At 54.2% G+C, this 23,133-nt stretch overlaps 1 protein-coding gene across 1 annotated transcript in view; it reads left to right on the top strand.

Moving 5' to 3' along the window:
* Cdyl2 (chromodomain Y like 2) overlaps positions 1–22,011 on the top strand; it is a 164,373-nt gene extending 142,362 nt beyond the window's left edge. The window contains exons 4-7 of the mRNA XM_078032717.1: positions 4,373–4,545; positions 11,235–11,445; positions 14,269–14,412; positions 16,097–22,011. Of these exons, the coding sequence (XP_077888843.1) occupies positions 4,373–4,545; positions 11,235–11,445; positions 14,269–14,412; positions 16,097–16,255 (687 nt within the window). The 3' untranslated portion in view covers positions 16,256–22,011. The remainder of the gene's footprint in view (positions 1–4,372; positions 4,546–11,234; positions 11,446–14,268; positions 14,413–16,096) is intronic.
* The last annotated feature ends 1,122 nt before the right edge of the window (positions 22,012–23,133 follow it).

The following is a 23,133-nucleotide window of genomic DNA, read 5'->3' as shown; positions in this document are numbered from 1 at the left end:
TTTGCAGCAGGGTTTTCCTGTATTGGCCTCTGAGAAAAACTGAGTTCATATGTAGGTGAGAGCGTGCCTATTTCTGGAGGCAGATGGATTAAAGGAACTGCAAGATAGTGGCCTGCTCACTTTTTTGATGTTCAAAATGAACATCTGTGGCTTACACCCTATTAGCAAGGAATGTGCTCCTCCTGTCCTTCCAGCAGCGCTGGGGCCTGGAGAGTCTTGATTCAGATGGCTACCTGGCCCTGTCTTTCCCATTAAAATACATCCATTTAAGTCATCCCTATCTTTCCCATTAAAATACATCCATTTAAGGGTGTGGGTCTGAATTTGGATTATAGTTCTGCTTTTAGTGCTGGTGTGCCTTGGACAACTTTCTTCACCTCTCTGAATCTTCATTGCCTCACCTGTGAGATTGAGATGCTGTTTTCTACCTTGCAGAATTTGTTTGTGATACAGTATTAGGTGGCAATTTCCTGATGCAGTTCCTGGAATCCTAGGTGCTTAATAAGTGGGGTTCTTTTAAAAGTATAATTTAAAAAAGCAAAGCTCTCAGAGGATCACCCCAAGACCCTCCAGTCACGCCTGTTGACTGATTACTAATGACCCCAGGAAAGCCTGCCCCATGCTGCTTTCCCGAGACGGGAAGCTCAGGAGGTGAGCTCCGTGGCTTGATTCCTGTTGCCGCTTAGAGTTCTCCTTCCCTGACTTCCCGAACTCCTTCCTCAGCTGAGTGACTGGGATTTCTTCAGTTCATCCCCCTTCCCTGTCATTCCATTATCTAACAGTTCTGCTCACACATAGGGACGTCTAGATGGCATCACCCGCTCCACCCACTCTGAAGCCTCAGCCTTGGCACCCCTCCCTGGACGTTCCCTGGTTTCTCACGCAGGAGCACTGCCCGCCCCCCTCGAGTTAGTCCCTATGGGTGTTGATTGTCACTGGGACGGTGGCAGATGGGGGTGGGCTGCAGGGCTGTCAGTGCTTGGTCGCTGTCAAGCCCCTGGTGAGGCGGCCTCGACCGCGGTGAGGAGCACGCGGCAGAAGAAGCCCGTTGGCCTCATGGCACTCAGGAAGCAAAAGGAGAAAAGAAGGGGCCAGGGTCACACTGTCCCCTCCCCGCCCAGGGACACCACCCCCTAAGGATCCCGCCACCTCCCAGTAGCCGGGGAGCCAGCCTGTGACTGGAGCCTCCGGGGCGGCCCAGATGGCAGCTTCGGCGTGGCTTTGTGTGGGTTCCCACGTGGGTCTTTGTTGTTCTGCGCATCAGCGTTGCTTTCTGCACCTGCTTTTCCTCTTGAAGGACGTCTCTTACAGTTTGGGGTGGGGTGTGACTCAGAGGCTAATCCTCACCCCTTGCCCTTGAGTGGCGGTGGCGCTGGCGCCTGGTGGAGAGCCTGCACCTTCAAAACGACGTGGTGTGACCTCCGTGGACTTGGGCCTCCTGTCAGACGTTGGCCCTGGGGAGGGAAGCTTTCTACCTCTGGGTGCGTGAGGGCTTCGCTTTGTCCTCGATGTCATGAAGACCTCTCCCTTCATCTTCTTCCTTCTGCCTAACTTTCCGCAGTTCCTGGATTTCAGGAACTCCGGTCACATGGCGTCGAGTCCAGGTCCAGAGGGACCTGGGCTGCTCATCAGCTGCGCTGAGATGGAGGGCGCAGGATGACCTGGACCTCCTGGAGGGCCCAGTGGATCCAGGGAGGACAGGAGCCACTCCCCGAGAAGTGCCAGGAGGGAGCGTGAGCAGGACCGCGCTGCCGGGCTGGCTCTGGGGAAGAGGCAGGGCCTGAGCCAGCGCGGCCACCTCTGGTTGCTGGAGAAGGCAGGGAAGTGGACGCTCCCGCCAGCCTCTGGGCGGAGTGCAGCGGTGCCCGGGTTTGCTCCCGCTTTTCCTCTTTGGATCCTGCCTCTGCCCTGTCCTCTGTGACCTCCTGAGAGAACCCTGCAGCCTGGTCTCCAGTCTCCTGGGCCTGTCATGCTGGGCGTGACCCTCCTGTGACGTCTTGCCCCTGCTCCTGTGCTCCAGGTGCCGGTTGGTGACTTCAGATCTCAGGTCACTTGCCCTCCCTTCCCTCCCTCAGTTTGTCACTGTGAGAAGCTTTTACTCTTTCAACCTGGTTTCCCACAGTCTTCTCTTCCTTCTCTGTTGTTCTCATGTGTCCTTCCTCTCCCTTCTTGTTTCCAGTGTTTTCAGTTGTGGTCTCTTTTAGGTCGGTGTCACTTACAGTCGTCTTCCCGTCCGCGGAGTGCAGACTTGTGTCCCCCCGAGTGCTGTGGGATTGTGGGTCGTGAGCTCAGCCTCGGCAGGGACTGTTTTCCTGGGACAGTCCTCGGGCAGCCCTGGTTTCTGTTCTCTCCAGAGGACTTTGACATTCGTTTTGATGGGATACCTCGGGGTTGTCGCCAGCCGAGTCCAATTTCCATGTTGATTTTTCTAAGGTGGAGCTCTCTCTCCTGGGTGGATGTGATCACTCAGCACTGCAGATCCACATGCAGAGCAGGCTTGGAGTTTCAGGTTCTCACAGGAGGTTTTCCTATAGCCGAGATAAATTATTTGTTTGAGCCTCGTCTTTGACTGTGGGGAGGGGAACAGGTGGCAGAGGCTGTGCTGGTTACTGGTGGAGTGGATCAGCACAGCTGTCTGTCTCCCCGTCTAGGACTCTAGCAGCCTGGCCACACGACCGCGTGAACTCACCCCAAACTCCTGGGTGCCCAAGAAGAATGGTGTATGTGGGGTGGACACCCTGCTGCAGGAGTGGGACTGGAAGGAGTCAGAAAATGTGAAGGGCTGCTGGGGTCAGTTGACCCAGAGTCCAGACTTGAGTCTCGGATGACGCTCTGGCCTCTGTGGCCAGCATGCATGTGGCAGGGGTCGGCTTCCGAGTCTGGCTGCACCATAAGCTCTGCTCTCCCTGTGCTTTGCAGAGCTCATACCCGACTGCTCCAAAAGCCAGACCCTGTTCCTTGGAGGGCATTATTAGCCAGAGGGCCAAAGTCAGCTTTCTCGCTGCTGTGACTAAAAGACCTGACCAGAATGATTTTAGAGGAGGAAAAGTTTATTTAGGGACTCACAGTTTCAGGAGTCTGTTCCTAGACAGTCAGCTCCATTCCTTGGGGCTCGAGGTGAGGCAGAACGTCATGGTGGAAGAGGGTGGTGCAGGGAAGCAGCTCACATGATGATCAGGAAGCAGAGAGGCTGCACTTACCAGATCCCAAATATATACCCCAAAGACATGCTCCAGATCCCACCTCCTCCAGCCACACCCTACCCACCTTCAGTTATCACCAGTTTTCCCCACTGGGGGAGTAATTCACTGAGTGGGTCAAGCTTTCCTGACCCAGGTGCCTCTCCTCTAAACCCTCTTGCATTGTCTCACTCATGAGCTCTTGGGGACACCTCACATCCAGACCGTGACAGTTGCCTGAGAGGCAGCCTCACCTGTGTTCAGGGCTTCCTGGTGTGGGAGAGCAACCTGGATCTTTTTCTTTGGGGCTTGGAAAGGTGCTGTGCGAGAATTGCTATGTAATGAAGCAAGCAATGATTGAGTGCCCCCTGTATGCCAGGTGTCATACCAGGCTCTGAGAATATGGTGGGAGTGAGAGAGCCGTCATTCTTGTCCGTATTAAAATCACAGCGTAGCTGGGCAAGCAATACCCCTTTAGTGGCATGAAGGGGAGGAACGGAAGGCTCTTGACCTAGAATTCACCATCCCTCCTAGGAATGGAGCCTGCAGATGGCCAGAGCATCTTCTGCTTCCTTCAGTCCTCACTCTGGTCCTTGAAAGTGGGTGCTGTGGTTCTCCCCATGGAAGAGGAACCAAGTGCTCTCCGTGTGTCTCAGGTCACGTCCCTGGGACATGGCAGAGCCACGGCTCCCAACAAGTTTTCTTACTCCATAGGACTTGAACCCAGGTCTAGCTCTGATGCCAAAGCCTGTTTGCCATGAGCCACCAACAGGCACTGTGAGGGTCTGGGCTGAACTCAGGACGGACAAGAGTCCAACTGAACTGAGCCGTGGAGAGAGGCTGCCGACCTCACCTGGGCTGCACGCAGCTATTTTTCCACACCTTGTAAACGGCTCAACTAGCAAATGCCAGAAGAGGATTTGTAGAGATTTACCAGGGATTGCCCGGCACCCGGCCCGTCTCCCCGGTCTGAGCCAGTGACCACAGGCTCCGTATTAACTCCTCTGCGTGCTTGGGGAACGGAGTCAGGAGGCTTGGGTCTGATAAGCATTCCCTTCCTCGGGGTGGGCCTTGCTTGTGTTCAGGGCAGACTCCCTTCACTGGCAGAGCAGGTTTGCTCACCTCTGGCCTCAGGGCCGGCGTCCGGCTTCCAGGGCGGACGCTCATCCCTGCCCCCTCACCTCTGCCTGCAGATCATGAAGGAGGTCCGGCGAGCGCTGTGCAACGCGGCCACAGACGACAGCAAGCTGCTGCTGCTCAGCGCGGTGGGGAGCGTGTTCTGCAGTGGCCTGGACTACTCCTACCTGATTGGCCGGCTGTCCAGTGACCGGCGGAAGGAGAGCACTCGAATTGCAGAAGCCATCAGGTAAGTTCTGCTCCTGTTGGGACACCTTGGGGTTCTAAGGTTTCCACATTAGGCAGACAAAAAAGTACAGGTTGCCCAGTTAAATTTGACTGTCAAACAGTGGAACATATTTTTAGCATAAGTTTGTGCCGATGCAATGTTTGGGATCTACTTCTGTTTAAAATTATTGGTTATTTATCTGAAATTTGGGTTTTAATGGGCTCTCTTGGTTTTATGTGCAGCCCTAGTCCTGCCTTGCTCTCCAGGTCAGATCCCACTCTTATTAGTCTTTTGATCAGAAGGAGACTTTTTCCCGGCTGAGGCCCGTGTCGGCTGATGCCCGTGTGGTGGGCACTCTCCTCCTCCTGGAGGTCTCTGCTTTGCTTGTCTGGACATTCCTGGGTCCTGGACCTGAGATGGCTGGTTGACAGGGTGGAGCAGGTGCTCTGGGCAGCTGAGCATCCTTAGACCTGTGGAGTGGAGTGTTCCCCTCTCTATTGCCTTTGGGTAAAGTTGGGGTCCTAGTATGACATCGGTGTCCCCTTTGAGACACAGAATTTGCTCATTTCCCCATTCTTTGTAAATGTGTCAAAAGCCAGGGAGGTGACTTCTAGCCAGGCCACTGAGCTGGTTACAGCTATCCCTCAGCGTCCACTCCAGCAAGGGCAGATGTGCTCGCTGCTGTACCTGGCTCAGGGAAACAGACCAGGGACACAGTTTAGTAATGTCCCCTGGTCTCCTCAGAAGGGACACTTACTTCATCCTGAGCCTAGGCTGTACATGGGGGGTTTTCCGGCCTCCAGCCTCACTGCAGTCTGGCCACGTCACACAGGCTGTGTGTGACAGGGGCCTGGGGGAGCAGTTCTCCAGCAGGCGACACTGGAGTGCGTGTACCTGCGTCCCTCTCCAGGGAGCGTCTGCTGGTGCCCTTGCTCAGAGCGCCACGTGCTTCCTGTTGCAGAATGCTTTCCAGAGGGACGGGAAGCCTGGTTGCCAGCTCTGTGCTGCCCCAGGCCTGCAAAGCACAGCCAGCCCCAGTCCCAGGCAGTGTGTTCTCTGCTTGGACTCAGTACTGGCTTCTGCTGAGTTGGGGGAACCGGCAGCTTCCCCATGATATTTCCCGCCTCAGTAGTAGCCAACAGAACCCACTTCAGGGGACCCAGCACCCCCCTGCCAGCCTGGCTCAGTCTTGGTCTGGGTGTGATGCCGCCAAGGCCTCCGCCGTATCTCCAGACACCTGGGTGCACCTTTGTGACCTTGTCCCGGCTGTCACTCTTGTGACCTTGTCCCTGGCTGTCACTCCACGCACACTCTGCTCAGAGCAGGCAAACCTCGTGCAGTCCCCAAAACATACACCCACATCCAGTCCCAATCCCGGACTCTGCACATGTGACTTTACTTGCAAAAAGGGTCTTTGCAGAAGTTCTAAGTCCTGAGATGAGGTCCTCCTGGAATAGAGTGGATCCACACCCAGAGAATGGCCTTAGGAGAGGAGACAGAGTGAGCAGGAGGAGGTGGCCTAAGGCAGAGAGGGAGGGAGGCATCGCCAGCCAAGGAGCTCAGGTGGCCGGCGCCACAGGAGCAGCCACCTGCCCACCCCAGGCTCTGGACTCGGGTCTCCACGAGGAGGGAGAGTGGTTTCTGTTGTTGGGAGCCTGTGTGTGGTGGCCGTGACAGCAGCCCTGGGAGACCGCTGCTCCTGGGGAAGTTGTCACAGCTCAGAAGGTCCTGCCCATCACCTGGGCTCTCCTCTCAGGCAAGCTCCATGCCGACCTCCACTCTGGTACCCCAAGGCCACTCCTTCCGGGGCGCCCTGCTTCTCTGCTGGTGGGGTCTATTATCAGGGGATCCCTGACAGCTGTCGCACCATGGCCTGTCAGTCGTGGGTGGATGTGATGAGGTTGTCCAGTGGGGTTGTGGGGTGGTGCCAGGACACATGGGAACAGTGACTTGCAGCAGTGTCACTGTGGGCAGGGAACCCGAACAGAAATAGGGGCCCCAGGAGGCTGGAGCCCCCACATGCTTGCCCACCCCTGCAGCTTTTCACACCAGTGAGGACAGCGGCCTCTCCCCAGCCTCCCCCTGCATCTGCCTCTAGATGTGTTAAGGCTGAGGGGTGTGGTCCTGCCTTCTGTTCCCCATAGCCTCCCCTTCAGGGCCACAGGACCGACACCCACACCCTTCTAGAGAGTTGGGAACCCAATCTAGGGAGGTGGCGGTGTCGGGCAAAAAGGGATGAGAGACATCAGCCACAGGAAGCTGCAGTGGAGACGCGTCCGGGGTCTGGGTCCTGGACTGGCTTCGACGTCTCCAACTGGGAACCCAGGGAGCCCCAAAGCAGGGCCCTGCATACAAGGGGAGGCACCTCTAGTGGGACAGACCTCACCGTCTCAGCAGCCAGCTGCACGCGGAGCCAGGCCTGAGGCAGCACAGGGGCCTCTTCCTCATGCTTCAGGGGGAGCGGGGGCTGATTCATGGGCTGTGGAGGGGGACCGGGGACATCCCTTGGCTCTCTTGTTCCCTGCCCTCAGAGCATGGAGAGGCAGGAGGGCTCCTTTCCCAAGCCCAGCTGCCTGGCAGCCCACCTGCTGTGGCAGAGTCCCCCACTGTGATGTGCAGCACTGACCAGGAGGTTTCTACACCGAGTGCTGAAGGAGGGACAAAAGGACAGGACGGAAAAGGTGGTTGTGAGGAGTGGAAGGTGCAGAAGGAGGAGTCAGGGTGTCAGGAGGCGAGACTGACAGCCTCAGCACGGGGAAGAGACCCAGGGCGGACAGTGTGGCTGCACGGAGATGAGTGCTCGGGCCACAGAGGGACTGACAGACTCCGCTTGAGATAGGAGTCTCAGGCTCCCACTTGGGGTGCACCCCCGGAGCCAGGACCTCTTGGTGGGTGGGCTTCCAGGGCAGGGCCTGTGGCTAAGCTGAGTCCCATCCAGCTCCTGCGGGTTCCCAGGTGCATGACGTGTTTACAGGCCCAGGCATGTCTTGTGCAAGAGCTTCATTCTCAGTCCAGCGGGGCGGAACATCTTCTGGACGTGGAGCTGTGCCTCTTCTCCACATGACCTGCGGACGTCCCTGGCGCTTGTCCCATGCTCTTGCAGGGCTGACCCGGGGCTCAGACATCTCCTGAGCGGTGTTCCCACCCGCTCCCGCTCCTTGCCCAAGGAAAGCAAGCACACCGGGCGGGGCTGGCTCACTCTGCAGGTGTTTGATGGACTAGCAGAGGGTCGGTCGGGAGCAGATGTGGTCCATTCCCAGAAGCCTCTCCCCAGGACCATCCTGAAAGAGGCTGCCCTCACCTGAACTTGGCATGGATGGTGTGGTGTCTTGTCCAGTGTGGGGTTTAGGAAGGCGGCATGGGCTAGTGGCACCCACAAGGTGTGCGGAGGCAGCTACCTGGACACTTGCTAGTGGTAGGGCCTTCAGCTCTTCTCCCGTCTCACTAAGGCCACTGGCTCCTGTGGAAAATGGGAATCATCACGTGATGGCCCTGGCCTCCCTGGTGGGCTGCCCGCTGAAGGGCAATCAGGTTCCCTGCATGAGCACTCCTGGCCCTTACCAAGCCCGGAGCATCAGACGTGAAGAGTCACGATCATTTCCGTTAGGCCTTCAGCCATGGGTCAGAGCTGCGCGGAGCCTGACTTCTGTGGGCTCCCGAGACCCCTCAGTGCCGGTTGCTGAGTGCATCTGTGCTCCAGGCCTGGTCTGGCCGACTCGCCTCTGAGACTTGGCAGTAAAGGAGCTGCCTTCAGGGCTCTGGTCAGAGAGTGGTCGATGGTTCACAGAAGAAACGCAGGTGCTCCGGGTGACATCGCACATCCCAGGAGCAGTTTGCCTTGAGTCTCCCTTAGGGTGTGTGGGCTGGGCTTGGTCTTTCAATTCTGACGCAGCCCCGTGGGGAGCCAGTGTAGGTGTTTCCATTTTACGGAGGGAGGAACTGAGGCTCCAGAGGAGACCTGGCAGCCTGTCCACTGTTCAGTTAAGGGGCGGAGTTGATATTTGACCCCACGCCTTTCAAATTTTGAATTCCTTCCCCTTCTGCCACATCAGAGCAGCCTAGCAGCTGGTCAGGCAGCAGCTCAGGGCTTGCGCTGAGCAGAAGAAACTATAAAGGCCGGGTCAGGCTGATGGCCCTGGAAACAGGGAAGATGGCAGGCCATCTTGGGAGCCCAGCCCTGCCGGCCGTCAGATCCGATATCTGAGCCGCAGGCGTGTAATGCAGTATCCTGTTTGCTGTCTGCTCCCACATCCCTGGGGCCCTGGAGATAGAGATCTGTGGCCCAAGGTGAGAGAAGAGGAGGGAGGACCATCTTCACCAGGCGACTGATAGCAAGGAAGGGAAGTGAGGGGTAGAGAAGTGAACAGGAGCAGCGCTGTCAGGTGGAGAGCCCGAGCCCCGCCCAGGTGCTTGGGCCCCGGCACCCGCTTCATGGTCCCCATGCCCTTGCCCAGAGCTCAGAGGGTCCAGAGTCCTCAGGGAAAGGCTTCGGAGGAGAGGGCTTCGGCTGATTCCTGAAGGACTGTGGCACAGATGGCAGAGCCAGGTAATGGGGACATCTGGGAGGCCCACCAAAGGGTCGTGGCCATCACGGACCCTGTCACTGAAAATGTCCAACAAAGGTGGAGGGGGCTTCCTCAGGACGCGGTGCTGGGAGTTCTGTACCAAGGAGGAAAATGGGCTCAGAGAGTCGAGAGTCCTCCCAAGCCTGAGGCCCACTGCTGTGGAGTTGTGTTGGCGCAGGAACGAGATGTCTGATGAAAACCTCCAAAGCCTGCGGTTCCAAGGATCCTGGAAGGAACCCCCAATCCCCGAAGACTCCCAATTACACTGTGAAAAGCAAGCCAGTGACACAGCTAAAGTCTAACTGTGAGGTTGGGAAATGAAGCCAGGGGTCGGTTGTCAGGGGTCGGGGTGCCAGGACTCTTGGTAGGGGTGTCTTTTCAGGTCAGCTGCAGTGAGGCCAGCAGTGACTGAGACCATATGATGCCCAAGCCTGGCACAAAGCTGTGTACTTTCATGATGACTGGTACAGGTCATGTGACATCCCTAGATCCTGCAGAATATGAAGTGATCTCACAGTAGACTCCAGCGCCAGCATGTCGGGTGATACCCACGTCTCTTGATGTGAGTTACAGGAGGATCATTGACTTTCTATTAGTTAAATATTGGCTGCTATAACTCAACTATGATAGAAATTTACTTCTTGGTTATGTAAACCTGAAACAGATGTCACTGATCATCCTGTGGCTGTCATCCAAAAGATGACTGAGGACTGTGGCTCCACTACTGTCTTCCCAGACTGTGTGCTCATTTGGGTGGCAGGGCTTGGAGGACTCTGTGGTGGGAGACTGAGCACTTGGAAGTGGTTTCTACTCCATACCTAGTTGCAAGGGAAGCTGGGGAATGTGTTCTACCAGCAGACTCAGAAAAAAGAAAGAAGAGATGGGTTTGGTGAAGAGTTAGCAGTCCTTGCCTGCAGTCCTGCTGTCCTTCTGGGAGACTCCTGTATTTCTTCAACAGCTGTTCACTGAGCATGAATTTCAATATTGATGGAAACCCAGCAGTGCCCCGGGCAGACCTAGGGGTGTCCTTAAGGAGCTAAAAGGAAGAAGGATTCCAAAGCAGATAATCAGGAGGGTAGTTGCAAATTGATAATGGTATTTCCAAGAACTCTTGGAGGCCTTTGTGGCTCGTGCGCAGTGAGGAGGGTCAGGAGCCATGTAAGAGAAGCCTGAGAGGTCAGTCAGGGCAGAGCAAGGCTGTGAGCAGCTGGATTTTATTCTTGTGAGTTCTTGATAGCTTCTAGTCTTCAGTCTGAGGATAATGGGGGACACTTGCTTTACTAGACATTGTGGCTCTTTCCTGCACATCCAGATGAATATTAACAGTTTATAGATCTTACCTAGCAACTAGGGGAAGGCAAAAAGCGTTGAAGGCAGAGGAAGAAGAGCTCATTCCTAGTGGCTCTACATGGGAGGTAGAGGTGTGTACAGAAGGTCAGGGAGAGAGAGTGTTGCCGCACCCTGTGGTCACTATTCCAGAGGCCTAATGCCTGTGGGCAGCCCAGCACCTTCGCAGTGGGTTGAGTCACCCTGTGGTGTGTAGACCCTCATTAGCATCATGGAATCACCCTCGGTGGCATCCCTGTAGGTGGTGCAGAATCTTAGATGTCACTAGCCCACCCGTGGCCACCATTTGAAGCATGAGTTCCCTCCTCAGCTTGGCCCTGGTGCTCACTGAGCCAGAGCAGGGTTCCTGTAAGAGCAGGGGTCTCTGCCTCCCAGAGCCACCCCATTCTGCTCTGGGCCAGGGGCATGTGGACATTCTTTCTCTCTTCTTGTTGGATTTGTCTCTGGGACATCCTTCCGTTGGCTCTGGCTCTGGTTCTGGTTTGGAACCCTGGCATTCAGGCCCACCTGTGTCACCGTCTAGGGTGTCTGTGTCATTCACTGTCCATGATGTAACTCTCAAGAGTAGACAGGAGGCCGTGGGAGCTGGGCACGGTCCTGGGACATTGCACATGACCTGAGCCAACTGAGACAGCCACCACACAGGGCCTCTGTGCCCAGAGAAATGCGGCCCTGCCTGACCTGTGCTCACCTCTGACAGCTGGAGTGTGCATCGCAGCACCTGGGGGAATCGGGGGCATCCAGAGGGGCTCAGCAAGCTGAGGCTGCCTGGTAAAGAGGGTCTTCTTTCTCCCCCAGGGACTTTGTGAAGGCCTTTATTCAGTTTAAGAAGCCTATTGTGGTGGCCATCAACGGGCCAGCCCTGGGCCTGGGTGCCTCCATTCTGCCTCTCTGTGACATCGTGTGGGCCAGCGAGAAGGCCTGGTTTCAGACACCCTACGCCACCATCCGCCTCACGCCCGCTGGCTGCTCCTCCTACACCTTCCCCCAGATCCTGGGTGTGGCGCTGGTAAGCCTCCCCTTTCCCGGGGCCTCTCCTTCTGGGATGACGCGTCGGGTCCTGGCAGGACACCCCCGTCTTAGGTTAAGGTGTGGCTTCTTATGGCTAGAGACCCGGGGCCCTGTTAGCCTGCAGACTCGGCTGGGCTGAGGCTGGGCTGGTCTCCAGGCCTCCTTGAGCACCCGTGGTGCCGGGCTTTCCACCCAGGTGCTGTCTCACCGTCTAGTGGCGAGAAGACCAGGAGGCCACCACTCTCCCTGTTCCGTCCCAGCCAGGGGCTCCATCCTCTTCAGATCCTCCCCATGCTTGTGGTCACAGAAATGAGGGGGACAAGTTCTTGCTGACTGGTTCTGTCTGGCTCCTTCTGCGGAGTTTACTCATCCATTCACTCACTCACTCCTGCTTCCCGAGACTGAGTACAGCCACACGCTCTTGTCTTCAAACCTCTGGCGAACACAGCAGAGGCTGTGGCCAGCCTGATACCTTTCTCTACACTGGCCTGAAAGATTGTCCCCTGGGTCATCAGGAACCATGAGTGACAGTCAGAATGGGGAGAGAGACTTATGGAAAGATCCGGAGGCCAGAGAGCTGGGCAGCTCAGACCTGCCTGGGAGAGGCCAGTGTTCGGGGTGAGTGGAGTCGGGAGGAGCAGAGGGGCAGAGCAGGAGGAAAGGTGCTGTCTGCCCCGGGAGGGAGGTGGGGGCTCACTTCAGAGGAGATGTGCACCCTCATTAGCTCCTGGCTGTCAGCTTCTGCTGGGCACTGCCATGGGCATGTCTGTGCCCAGGACCTTTGTCGTGTAGCTCCTCCCAGACGATGTGTGTTGGTCAGATTCCCACTGCTGTGACAAAATACCTGGGACAGTCAGCTTAGGAAGAGGAAAAGCTTTAATTTGGCATGCAGTCCTGGAGGTTCCCGTCTGGGCTCAGTTGGACCCACTGCTTTTGGCCCTGTGGCAAGGCAGCACATCCCGGTGGCAGTGTGGGCTGGAGCAGAGCTGCTCTCCTCGTGGAAACTGCAAGTGAGAGAGAGAGGGAGGAAGTGACTGGGGTCCATAATCCCTCCAAGGGCACACCCCCATGACCCCAAACCTCCCACGAGGCCCAGCCTCTTAAAGGTTCTGCCATATCTCAAGAACACCAAGCTGGGGACCTTGCACTGGACACATGGGCCATTAGGGGTTTTTTTGAAGATCAAAACTAAGCCAGGCAGACTGGTGAATGCCTATAATCCCAGTTGCTTGGGAGGCTGAGGAAGGAGGATCACATCTGAGGCCATCCTCAGAAACTTAGTGAGACACCCTTCAGTTCAATTCCCAGGATGAAAGGAAGGAAGGAAGGGAGGAAGGAGGGAGGGAGAAAGGATTGAAACTATTGCACTCTGTATGACAGCCACGAATTTTTTTCCCATTTTTAATTCTAATTTGTTATATAGAACAGCAGAATGCATTATAAATCATATTACACACATAGAGCACAATTTTTCATATCTCTGGTTGTACACAAAGTAGAGTCACATCACGTGTGACTTCATACATGTACTTAGGGTAATGATGTCTGTCTCATTCCACTGTCTTTCCTACCCCCATGACCCTTCTCTTCCCCGCCCTCCCCTCTTCCCCTTTGCCCTATCTAAAGTTCGTCTAATCCTCCCATGCCCCCCATCCCCACTATGAATCAGCATCCTTAAATCAGAGAAAACATTCGGCATTTGGTTTTGGGGGATTGGCTAACTTCACTTAGCATTATATTCTCCAACTCCATCCGTTTACCTGCAAATGCCGTGACTTTCATCTCTTTTAAAGCTGAATAATATTCCGTTGTGCATATGTACCACAGTTTCTTTATCCATTCATCTACTGAAGGGCATCTGGGTTGGCTCCACAGTTTAGCTGTGGTGAATTGTGCTGCTATAAACATTGATGTGGCTGTGTCCCTGTCGAATGCTGTTTTTAAGTCCTTTGGGTATAGACCAAGGAGCGGTTAGCTGGGTCAAATGGGGTTCCATTCCCAGTTTTCCAGGGATTCTCCATACTGCTTTCCATAGTGGACAGCCACAAATTTTAAAGCAGAAGAAATCTCGGAAGAGTGGGCTCTAGAGGCAGCCCGGGAGGGCTGCTTCCTGCCCTCCATCCTGCAGGGTACCTGTGCCAGCCCTGGCCCTGGAGAGGTGCTGCCCCACCGCAGTGTGAGGGTGCTCTGGTTTCCAGGCGGCAGTGCTCTACTGGCTTAATTCAAAAAGAGAGTAAAGGAGCTCAGTGGTGCTCCTAGCTGGAAGGCCCGTAACTGGGGCTTTCCTGGGGAGACAGGCCCGAGACTCCCAGCACCTTTCGTCTTCTCTCTCTGTTTCTCCTTACGGACTCACGTCTCCACAGTGCAGGGACGCAGCTGGGGTGTCCTCTGGGCTCACTGGTGTTGGTCTGTACCCCGAGAGGGAGAGCCCTCCCATCGTGTGTGGCTGGGAGCCTCCTGGAAGACCTTTATTGTGCGGGTAGATCACCTCCTCACCCCTGGACTGCTGTCGCAGTGGTGAGGGGGCCCTGATGTGGGTCCTGCCCACAGCAGGTTCCCACTAATGGAGGAGCAGTAATGGGCAGGTGAGGCCTCGGTAAATACATGGCTCCCTTTGAGAACTGGATGGAAGCTGTGGACCCTCTGCTCAGAAACACACTCAGAGATGCTAATGTCTGCCTGCAGTTTGCACAGCGTATTCAATCCCAAGTTGCAGATCCTGCCTCGTAGAGCAGGGAGTTGGGTACAACCAGCCCAGGATTCCCCAAGGGACACAGGCACAGCTCTGGTCCTCAGCCTTCCCCTGCCTTTGCTCTTTCAGGCTAACGAGATGCTGTTCTGCGGGCGGAAGCTCACAGCCCAGGAGGCCTGCAGCAGAGGCCTGGTGTCCCAAGTCTTCTGGCCCACCACATTCAGCCAGGAGGTCATGCTGCGGGTCAAGGAGATGGCGTCCTGCAGTGCCGTGGTGAGTTCCTGCACCTCCGGGGGCTTGCCTTGGCAGTGGACCCCTGTTAAGAGAGGACAGCCAGGCTTAGGGGGGCTAATTAGCATTGCAGAGTCATGCAGGGAGTCAGGGAAAGGCCCTTGCCTCTGCTCAATGCCACATGCTTAATTCACAAAGAAGGGTGACACTTGGGGGTGGAGTGCTACTCCATACTCCGTCCTGAGCACAAAGGACAACGCAGAAGCACGGCCAGTAGAGAACTGGGAATGGACCCGCCCAGGGGCGACTGGTCTGGGCCGCACTGTCCCTGACTTCATTTCTTCTGCCCACCGCGTATTTGTCATGTATAAACCTGCTGCTCGCCTCTGAAGACACCCTGAAAAACAGATAAACAACACCTCCGTAGAGGTGCTGGTTTTTAATTGTGGATGTTTCTCACGACAGCGTTCCGAGCACGGGAGAGACAAGTGGGAAGGGAAGGCTGGGGTGCTGATGCCTGGGGCCAGTTCTGGAGCAGAGATGTGGGTGCTGGGGACATGAGACCCCAGGTTCTCAGCTTCAGAAGTGGGCGTTGGCTGGGTTTGTGGGGCCGTGCCCCACCTCCCTTCCTTTCTCCCTCCACCTGTTCCCCACCCAGCTGTCAGGATTTTCTGTTGGCCTCTTCAGCCCTTGATTTGTCACCTACTGTGTATCCACTTGATGATGGTGGTGGGGACGCTCTCCTCGCTGGTGAGGGGGCCTTGCTAATCTCTCTGGATTTGCCTTGAACCTTCCTGATGTCTGCGTGGCCAACTCGTCCCACTTTGCCCGAGACATTTCCTAGTTAGCACTGAACCCCATAGTCCTGGGCTAACAGACAGATGAGATCACCCCAGAGCCGGTTCCCAGAGGCAGGTGGAAAGGCTCAGCAGAGGAAACTCGGGGCAGAGGCTCCCAGCCTCAGCGAGGCCAAGAGGGGGCAGGAGGCCTGAGCTGCAGTCAGGAGTGGGGTCTGTGCCCTGGGGACAGTGGGGGACACTCAGGTGAAGAGCTGTTGAAAGGACATCAAGGAGACATGCTTAGCAGAGGCCTGTGACAAGAAGTACTGCAAGGAAATCAATGTCACCAACACTCTTGGGTCCAAGAGCTTTGGAGGATTCCCAGGAGGAAAGCTTCCCGTAGTGGTGCTCCTGGGAAGGATGGAGGCCTTCCGGCACCTTCCCACTACCTGTGCTCCTTGCCATGCTGGGGAGTGAGATCCAGCCGTTGGCACCTGGGCACTCTCATCTTGCTTGTTTTTCTGTTGGGAAGCATTTCAGGACGGTGTGAAGCTAAGCCTTGACCTTGGTGGGCGTTGGTGGAGGCCAGCAGAAGGATGCCGGAAGGCCTCACTTTGACCACACCTCTGGTGGGGGGAGGCAGCAGCACTTCCTGCTGTGCCATCGCTGGGCAGCAGGGCCCCTGGGCCGGGCCTCCTCCTCCAGGTCCTTCTGTAGTGGTGGGTGAAGAGCCAGGGCAGGAGCCCAGGGAAGTGCTTCTCACAGAGCCGCTGTTCGCGGGGTCCTGTTGACACCGTGGCTACTGCAACCTCTTGAGCACCTGGCTTCCCTCTGTGCTGGGACACGGAGCTGGGAGGCCCCCTGAAGGAGGCTTGGTGCATGAGTGCCCCCCACCCGTGTGGCAGGTGGAGTGTGGGCCCCAGGGCTGACCGCTTGCCTCCCCCCAGGTGCTGGAGGAGTCCAAGTGTCTGGTGCGGAGCTTCCTGAAGTCGGTGCTGGAGGACGTAAACGAGAAGGAGTGCCTCATGCTCAAGCAGCTCTGGAGCTCCTCCAAAGGCCTGGACTCCCTGTTCAGCTACCTGCAGGACAAGATCTACGAGGTCTGAAGGGCTCCGGCTCACTTGTGCCCGTGCTCAGGGCACCTGACTTCCAGCTCAGCCCCGGGTTCTGGCCACGGAGCCCAGCGTTGCCCTGGCCAAGGAGTCTGTTGAGCTGTCTCTGTCCCTAGGGTCGTGTCCATTTCCTTGTGTCCTCTGGTCGTCCTCATTGGCTTGATTCTGTGTAACAGTGGGAAGGGCAGCGTCCTGGGCCTCCCACACCCCTCCCAGCTGGTACAGAGGTCTCCAGGGCTGTGTCTTCCCAGGGCTCCGCCAGGTGCCGCTGGCCTTTCCCCACTTGCTGACATGCACCACCGTGGTCCAGGAACGGGATGCCACTCTCCCCATCCTTCTGACTCAGGCTGTGTCTGCACAGTGCCTCTGATTTGGAGATGGGGCCCTCACGGCTCTCTCTGGCTAAGTGTCCATCTTGTGCCAGGGGACGATCAATCTTAGGGAATTCACAGACCAATGAGCAAGTGCTTGTGTAGACCTGGCTTCAGTCTCCTCTCCAGTGCGAATCTGTGTGACTCTTAGGGCTTGGTCTTAAAACCCAACCAAGTGATTTACAAACCCAGATATTGTACATTTAGAAATGTTTTGTTAAATATATATTTTTAAAACAATGTAAGTGGAAATTCTGATAATTTATGTGTATTATATGTAAAGCTAGTTTTGCAAAAAAAACACATGAACTACTAGGAAAATGTTTTTTTTTCTTTAATTGGACATATTTTATTTATTTATTTCTGTTTATATATTATGATGTCTGTTGTTCACACAGATCTTATTTTCATACTGCCCTGGACCAAATACCAGTCGAGGTTCATGCCGTTTGGTGCATTCTAACAATGAACCGCGAGAAATACAACTCAGCGGGAGGACAGCAGGAGGGTTCTGCAGGCGGAGGCGGCTCTGCGCAGGCCCTCTGTGCGTGGCTGGGTCATGTGACGCTGGCTCTTCAGCCTTGTCCTTAGGAGGGATCCCGGTGGAGTCTCCTCTTCACTCACTGACTATACAGAGATGAAGGGTTTTCTCTGCCCAAAAGGTCCCCAACACACCCGACCCTGGTTGTGTGACATCAGGAAGGGGTCAGGCGTAGGCCACCTGGGGGTGGCACCCTGCCTGGAGTGTTTTTCCTCTGGCAAAGGCCTGACCTGTGTTGTAGAGACTTCCAGGTGTGCATGTGCAGGGGTCCTGGCGTGGGCCTGAGCGGGGCAGGGAGGGGTCCCCGTCCGCTGCGCTCTCTGCCGAGTCTTAGTTGTCTTGCCTCCGCAGCCGGATGCTCTGTCTTTGTTCTGGTTGTTGACTCATGAGAGGCAGCCGTCACAGGAGGAGGCCTCCCTGTCCCCATGACCCGGCTGCAGGGCTCCCAGCAGCTGATTTGGACCATCACACTGAAGACCCTGCATCTGCTACAGGGAGTGGGGTTGGCTTTGGGTTTGGGTTTGAAGAGGCGGGTGTGAACATCAAGGCTGGAGAGGAGGCCTACGGGAGCCTGCGTGGCCCCAGGGGGGCACCTGCTTTTCCCCAGGGCCCGTGTCTTCTCCCATGGCCGGTCTCCTGTCGGCCTTCCCAAAGCCTTGGACCGACCTTGTTCCCGTGTGTTGTGGCAGAGGATCTCACCGCGGCTGCATCCTGTGTAGAAAGGGCCTGGCGTTGTTTAGCTTCTGGTGAGGGTTTGGTGGCACTCAGCCGCTACAGAAGCAGTGCCAGGTTCTCACTGGAATTGGGAGGTGGTAGAGGTTCCTCCATGTAGATGTCTGTATTTGTTTCCTGCTGAAAGAACCAGAAATGTATGAACTTTGCACATATCATCAACTCCAGACCTCTGAAGGCTCCCTCCCGCGGTGGAGTCCACGGCTGTTACCCTGCAGGTCCTGGGCGTGGCGGGTGACTTAAAGGCAGACTGTGTCTTGGCTGTTTGCATCAAGTCAGTTCAATAAGAGAGTTCCACCAATTTTTCAAAGTTATCGCCATCTGTCGCGGACTGAGCCACTGGAATTTTCACCTTCTGGGTCATTGTTTTTGCCACCCTGCAGATGAAATCCAGGTGGCTTGTAGAAACTGATCTGGGATGAAGAACACCAGGCCCATGGTGACCTCAAGGTTTGTCCTGACAGCAGTCTCAATATGGACTCAGACTTCCAGTTTTCATCTCATACCCCAAAGGCCTCTCTCTTCTACTTCCCCGACCCCGTCCCCACTCCCCCATACCTATCCTTTCCTAGAGCCTGGACAGGTCTTTGAAGAATTGTCCTTGGTCTTGGAAGCCCCATCCCAGAATGCCTTTGGGTTTGGAAGAACAGCTATAAGTGGGAAGTTGGGGTCCCTCTCCTTAGTCGGGGATCATTCTGACAATCTACTTCTCCCACTGCCCCAGCCTGGGATGGTGGACTCGCGGCATCCTCATGGGGCAGCGGCACTAACAGCCCTGCTCCCAGAGGACTTGTGCAGAACTTCTGTAACGGCCAGACCTCTTCCTCATAAGGAAGCCACAGCCCAGTGCCATGTCACGCTTACCTGTCCTCTCCCACTCAGAAATGTAGTCAGTGGGGAAAAGCCATCACCATTTCTTGCTCAGAATGAAATCGGGTAACTATGAGAAGGAACTAGAGAATCGAATTAAAATAGTATTTTTGTTTGGTATAGATTAAACTAGGACATGTTCTCATGAAGCATGAAAATACATTTTCCCCATATGAAGTTTCTTGAGGTCAGAAAAATAGTAGCCACAGCGGACTTGGAACAACGCGGCCATATCCCTGCACAGCCACATCTAAAAATAGCCTTGACCGAGTGCTGAATCGCACTTCCCATTATTAATTGTTGGATTTTAAAAAACTAAACCCTTTAAGTTTCCTTAAGAAAACTTTTAAAAAGTTTGTAAGCTTTTTAAATTTGGGATTTAGTCACATTAACACAATTTTCCAAACTAGTTTCTGTGGGGTTTTTTTTTTCTAACAAAGAGAAACAAATATAAACAACTGCAAATCTTCCAAAGTGAATATTTAAAATGCAGAGTTGCTTTTGTCCTGGGTTCAGACACTTGGATCTATTGTATATATTAGTCTAGACCCTCTCACTAATATACACAGTATTTAAGACTCTAAACAAGATTTCTTAAGTATTTTATTTTATTCTCTGTAAATGGTTTTGTAAAATCTTTAAAAATCGACACTTTGCCTTTGTAGATACATCTTCGGGGGTTGTCTTGCATGTATATTTTTGTTGTAGATAAGTGTTGCTTAGTTCTTTCTGCAAATTTTGGTTGAAATGCTTACAGACTTTAATACAGTATATATTTTCAGAATATAAACTTTTATATTTCTGTGGTAAGTTAGGATATGCGTTTTAGGCAATCTTTTCCATTTTTTATCACTTGTTCTTTCAAAAAAAAAAATAGCGTACTGGTTTGGTGCCAATGGGTTGTTTTGTTTTTCTCTTTCTTTTTTTGATCTCTTTTTGTTTCCTATAATGCTCTTACACTGTTGAAAGAGCAGGTTAATTTTCTTTTCCTAGAAGTCATTGAGTTTGAAGTATACTTTGAAAACGTATTGAATTTGTGAATAAGCCTTACCATTAGGATCAGTAAACCTTCCAACCATTGCAACTACGGATGTAGTTTAAGATCTCCCCATAAATTCTCACTGTGTGGCGGTTTGATGGAGTTTGTGAACAGAGCCTTAAGCTTGTTGCAAAAAAAAAATAAATAAATAAAAGGGTAATACGGGTTGTTTCAGCCATGTTGGCGGGCTTGGCGCGTCTGTGGTTCATGGCTGATCTGAAGAGTCTGGTGCGTTGATGGCGGCAGGGATCAGGTCGACTCCTCGGTGGTTGTCTTTGGCCGTGGGACTGGACCAAGGGCAGATTTTCTGGAGCCACTTGCATGCTATTCACATAGTTCAGACACGGTCGTGGGGAGGGAGGGCTGCTGGCTCATCATCTGTCCCAAACAAACGGCATTTCCTGCTCCGGACCCTGGCGGTGGGCCCCAGGTTCCTTGCGGATGAACTGGAATCGTCCCGTCTGGCTGTGGTCAGCACTCCTTGAGAGATGCTAACAAAAGTTTACATATAAGTCTTACTGTGTAGACAATCTGAAGTTGGTTTTAGTTCCATGATCGGCATTCCCATGTGTTCCCTGTGTCCCCTCAATGAACTCTGTGTGTCGAGCCAGAATAAAGGGAGGTCACAGGCCAAACTGGAGGCAGAGCCCAGGCCCAGGCCCTGGATCCGGGCAGCAGTCACAGGCTCATCAGCAGGGGATCTGCTGTGTCTGGGATCTAGGAAAACCAGCTAGAATTTGGACTTGGTTTTCAAAATAATAAAATATTTCAGTTTCTTTGGTTGCCCACAGTTCACTGGCTGATGCTCTGTACCAGCACTTTAAATAGGATCCTGAGTTCAGGGCTGTGGTACAGGTAGTCATTTGGTTTGCAAAGTCACCTTTGCAGCCAGCAGAATGGAGAGTTGCTGATCGGCTTCCGATTTTGTCTTGTGTGGCAGTCCAAAGCCAATGTCTTGCATTAAGCTCGCCTCTGACGTCTCTGTGTTGACCTCACCTCATCGGCCCAACGTCTGGCCTGATGCTGGAGCTCATTGACTCTGGGAAGTTCAGAGATTATTATAGAGTTTTCCATCTAGTATTTAATTTGTCCCTGTGCCATTCGTCCCAGCTTGAAGTCATTTGCCAATGTCTGTGTTGACAGGATTGTGAAAATATTGCCTTTCATAAAACCAAGGACCAAAGATTCCATTAGTTCAACAAAGCACGAGTTTCATAGATTGTAGGCACATCTAGGCAGAGGTGTGCGGGCGTGATGGCACAGAGAAACCTCTCAGGCCCCCAACCTCACACACACAGAGGGACCAGTTGTCACTGAGAAGGCTCTGAAGGTGGAGTTTCTAGGTTGGTACTCACTAACTCAGGTGGGTGTTTCTGCTGTGTAGTCTAGGCCTTTGTATTCATCTCATAGCAAGTGGGAATCTGGCCTTCCTCTGGGTTACCTGACCTGTGTAGATCCCTCCATTTGCACCTGAGCCCCCGGCTTGGGTTTTACAGGTGGATCTATGCTGGGCAGCGGGCTCCTACCATTGCCAGATTCCCATCTCTTTGTTCTGCATCCACCCATTCCAATTCCTGTTTGGGAGGGGAAGAATTTTCCTCCGTTCTCACACTAAGCAATGCTCCATTCTCATTTGTGATGAAATCATCGACCCATTGACCAGTTGAGAAATGACTGATGCTGAAGAAGTGCTGTTCTATTGGTAAGGCTTATTACCAAACTTCTGATAACGAAGCAGGCTACCAAAAACATATCCAGCCCACCCCGGGAGTGTTTGGGTTTGATCATGGATGTACACACACACACACACACACACACCAAAATCCACGGAGACCTTTGCAAATTAGACTACTCGTTTTCTTTTGCCCGATTGTCATGGGAGAGTCTTCAGCTCGTTCTGAGTATGTGTACGTTTGAGTACTTCATAGAGTTGTGAAGCAGGTACCGCTGACCCACCCGTTCTCACCACGTTGTAAATATTTCCCCAAGCTGGGTACAGTGCTGAGGGATGATAATCTGATTTATCCAATGCTGACTGTCTAGAGCAAATTGTACACTCTCTTTGTGAATGGTCCTGTAACGTGTATGAACACATTTCTGGGTGCCTTAGAAGTTGTATTTTTCATGTGTGCTAATATGCAGTATTTATACATTGTGAGAAGCTGCTTTGAATAAAAAGGTTGAAACTTCGTCTCCATTTGCTGTGTGTGCCCTTTTGTTTGTACCCTGTGCATAATGTTCACAGACAGGTTCTGGGGTTTCTGGGGCCTCCTGGGGCTGAGATGTGATGTGTGTAGGTGGAGTCTGGGTTCCTGAGAGCCCAGACACCCTGCTCCCCAGCCCAGGTCCAGCAGAGGCTTCAGGCACTCAGGAAGGCCCAAGGGACCCGGACGGAGGGCCACAGCAGCAGTTTTTGAGGGAGCTGATAGCCTTTTCCTGTCCCTGATGCATCCAGCGGGCTTTCTCATGCAGGAATTTCCTCCCTGGAGACAAACCTCCATAGATCTCGGTCTTGTGCAGTCCAGCTGTCATGCATGGCCAGCAATGACACTGTCACTATGAACAGTGTCCTCTCCTCTGCATGATTTCACTGCGTTTGTCGTCACAAGCCTCCTAGGAGAGGCACATGATGAGGAGCCCTGGCTTCCAGGGCGTAGCTTCAGTGCATTGGGTGGGGGGGGGGGCGCTCCAGGGAAGAGGAGGGGGAGTCTTTCAAGGGTATGGTCACAGGGAATTCTGGGTAAGGGATTTACTTGAGCTGATCCATCTGTCCTGCAGGCATCTGTGTACCCACCACCCATCCTCTGTCCTTCCCCTTCCATCCGGCAGCCATGGCTGAGCCCCCTGCCCTGTCTCAAGAGCTGCCCAGGTTCTGGGAAGCAGGGGTTACCCAGTCCCCGTCTCCAGGAGCGTGGAGCACGGTCATGTGAGGAGGACAGGCCATTCTGCCGTGGTTCTTGAAACGTCCAGAGTGGAGGGCTGCAGAGAAGACATGGTCACAGTCACAGGCACCCTCCGAGTCAACAAGATGGTGACATTCCTTGTTCACATCCACAGCGTCACCTTTCAGTCTGCACCGGCCGGCCTGGGTGGCGCCCAGCACCTGCCCTCAGCGGCCCCCCTCTCCTTTCTGTGTTCTCTTGTCCATGTCATTATCATCGTCATCGTCCTTCCTTCAAGGTCCTGGCTCCATCCTAGGTAGTCAAGGCCAAGCCAGAAAGCATGGCTTCTCGCTCCTCCGTCCTTCCAGTGGGGTGGACGTGGCCTGTTGGCTGCTCAGGGTGCAGCCTCTGTAGGGCAAAGCCGGCTGTGGCTCCTC

Source organism: Ictidomys tridecemlineatus, chromosome 15, assembly GCF_052094955.1.
Source record: "Ictidomys tridecemlineatus isolate mIctTri1 chromosome 15, mIctTri1.hap1, whole genome shotgun sequence".
NCBI classification, from domain to species: Eukaryota; Metazoa; Chordata; class Mammalia; order Rodentia; family Sciuridae; genus Ictidomys; species Ictidomys tridecemlineatus.
The sequence above is the reverse complement of the archived record's forward strand: the minus strand, read 5'-3'. Positions and strand labels throughout refer to the sequence as shown.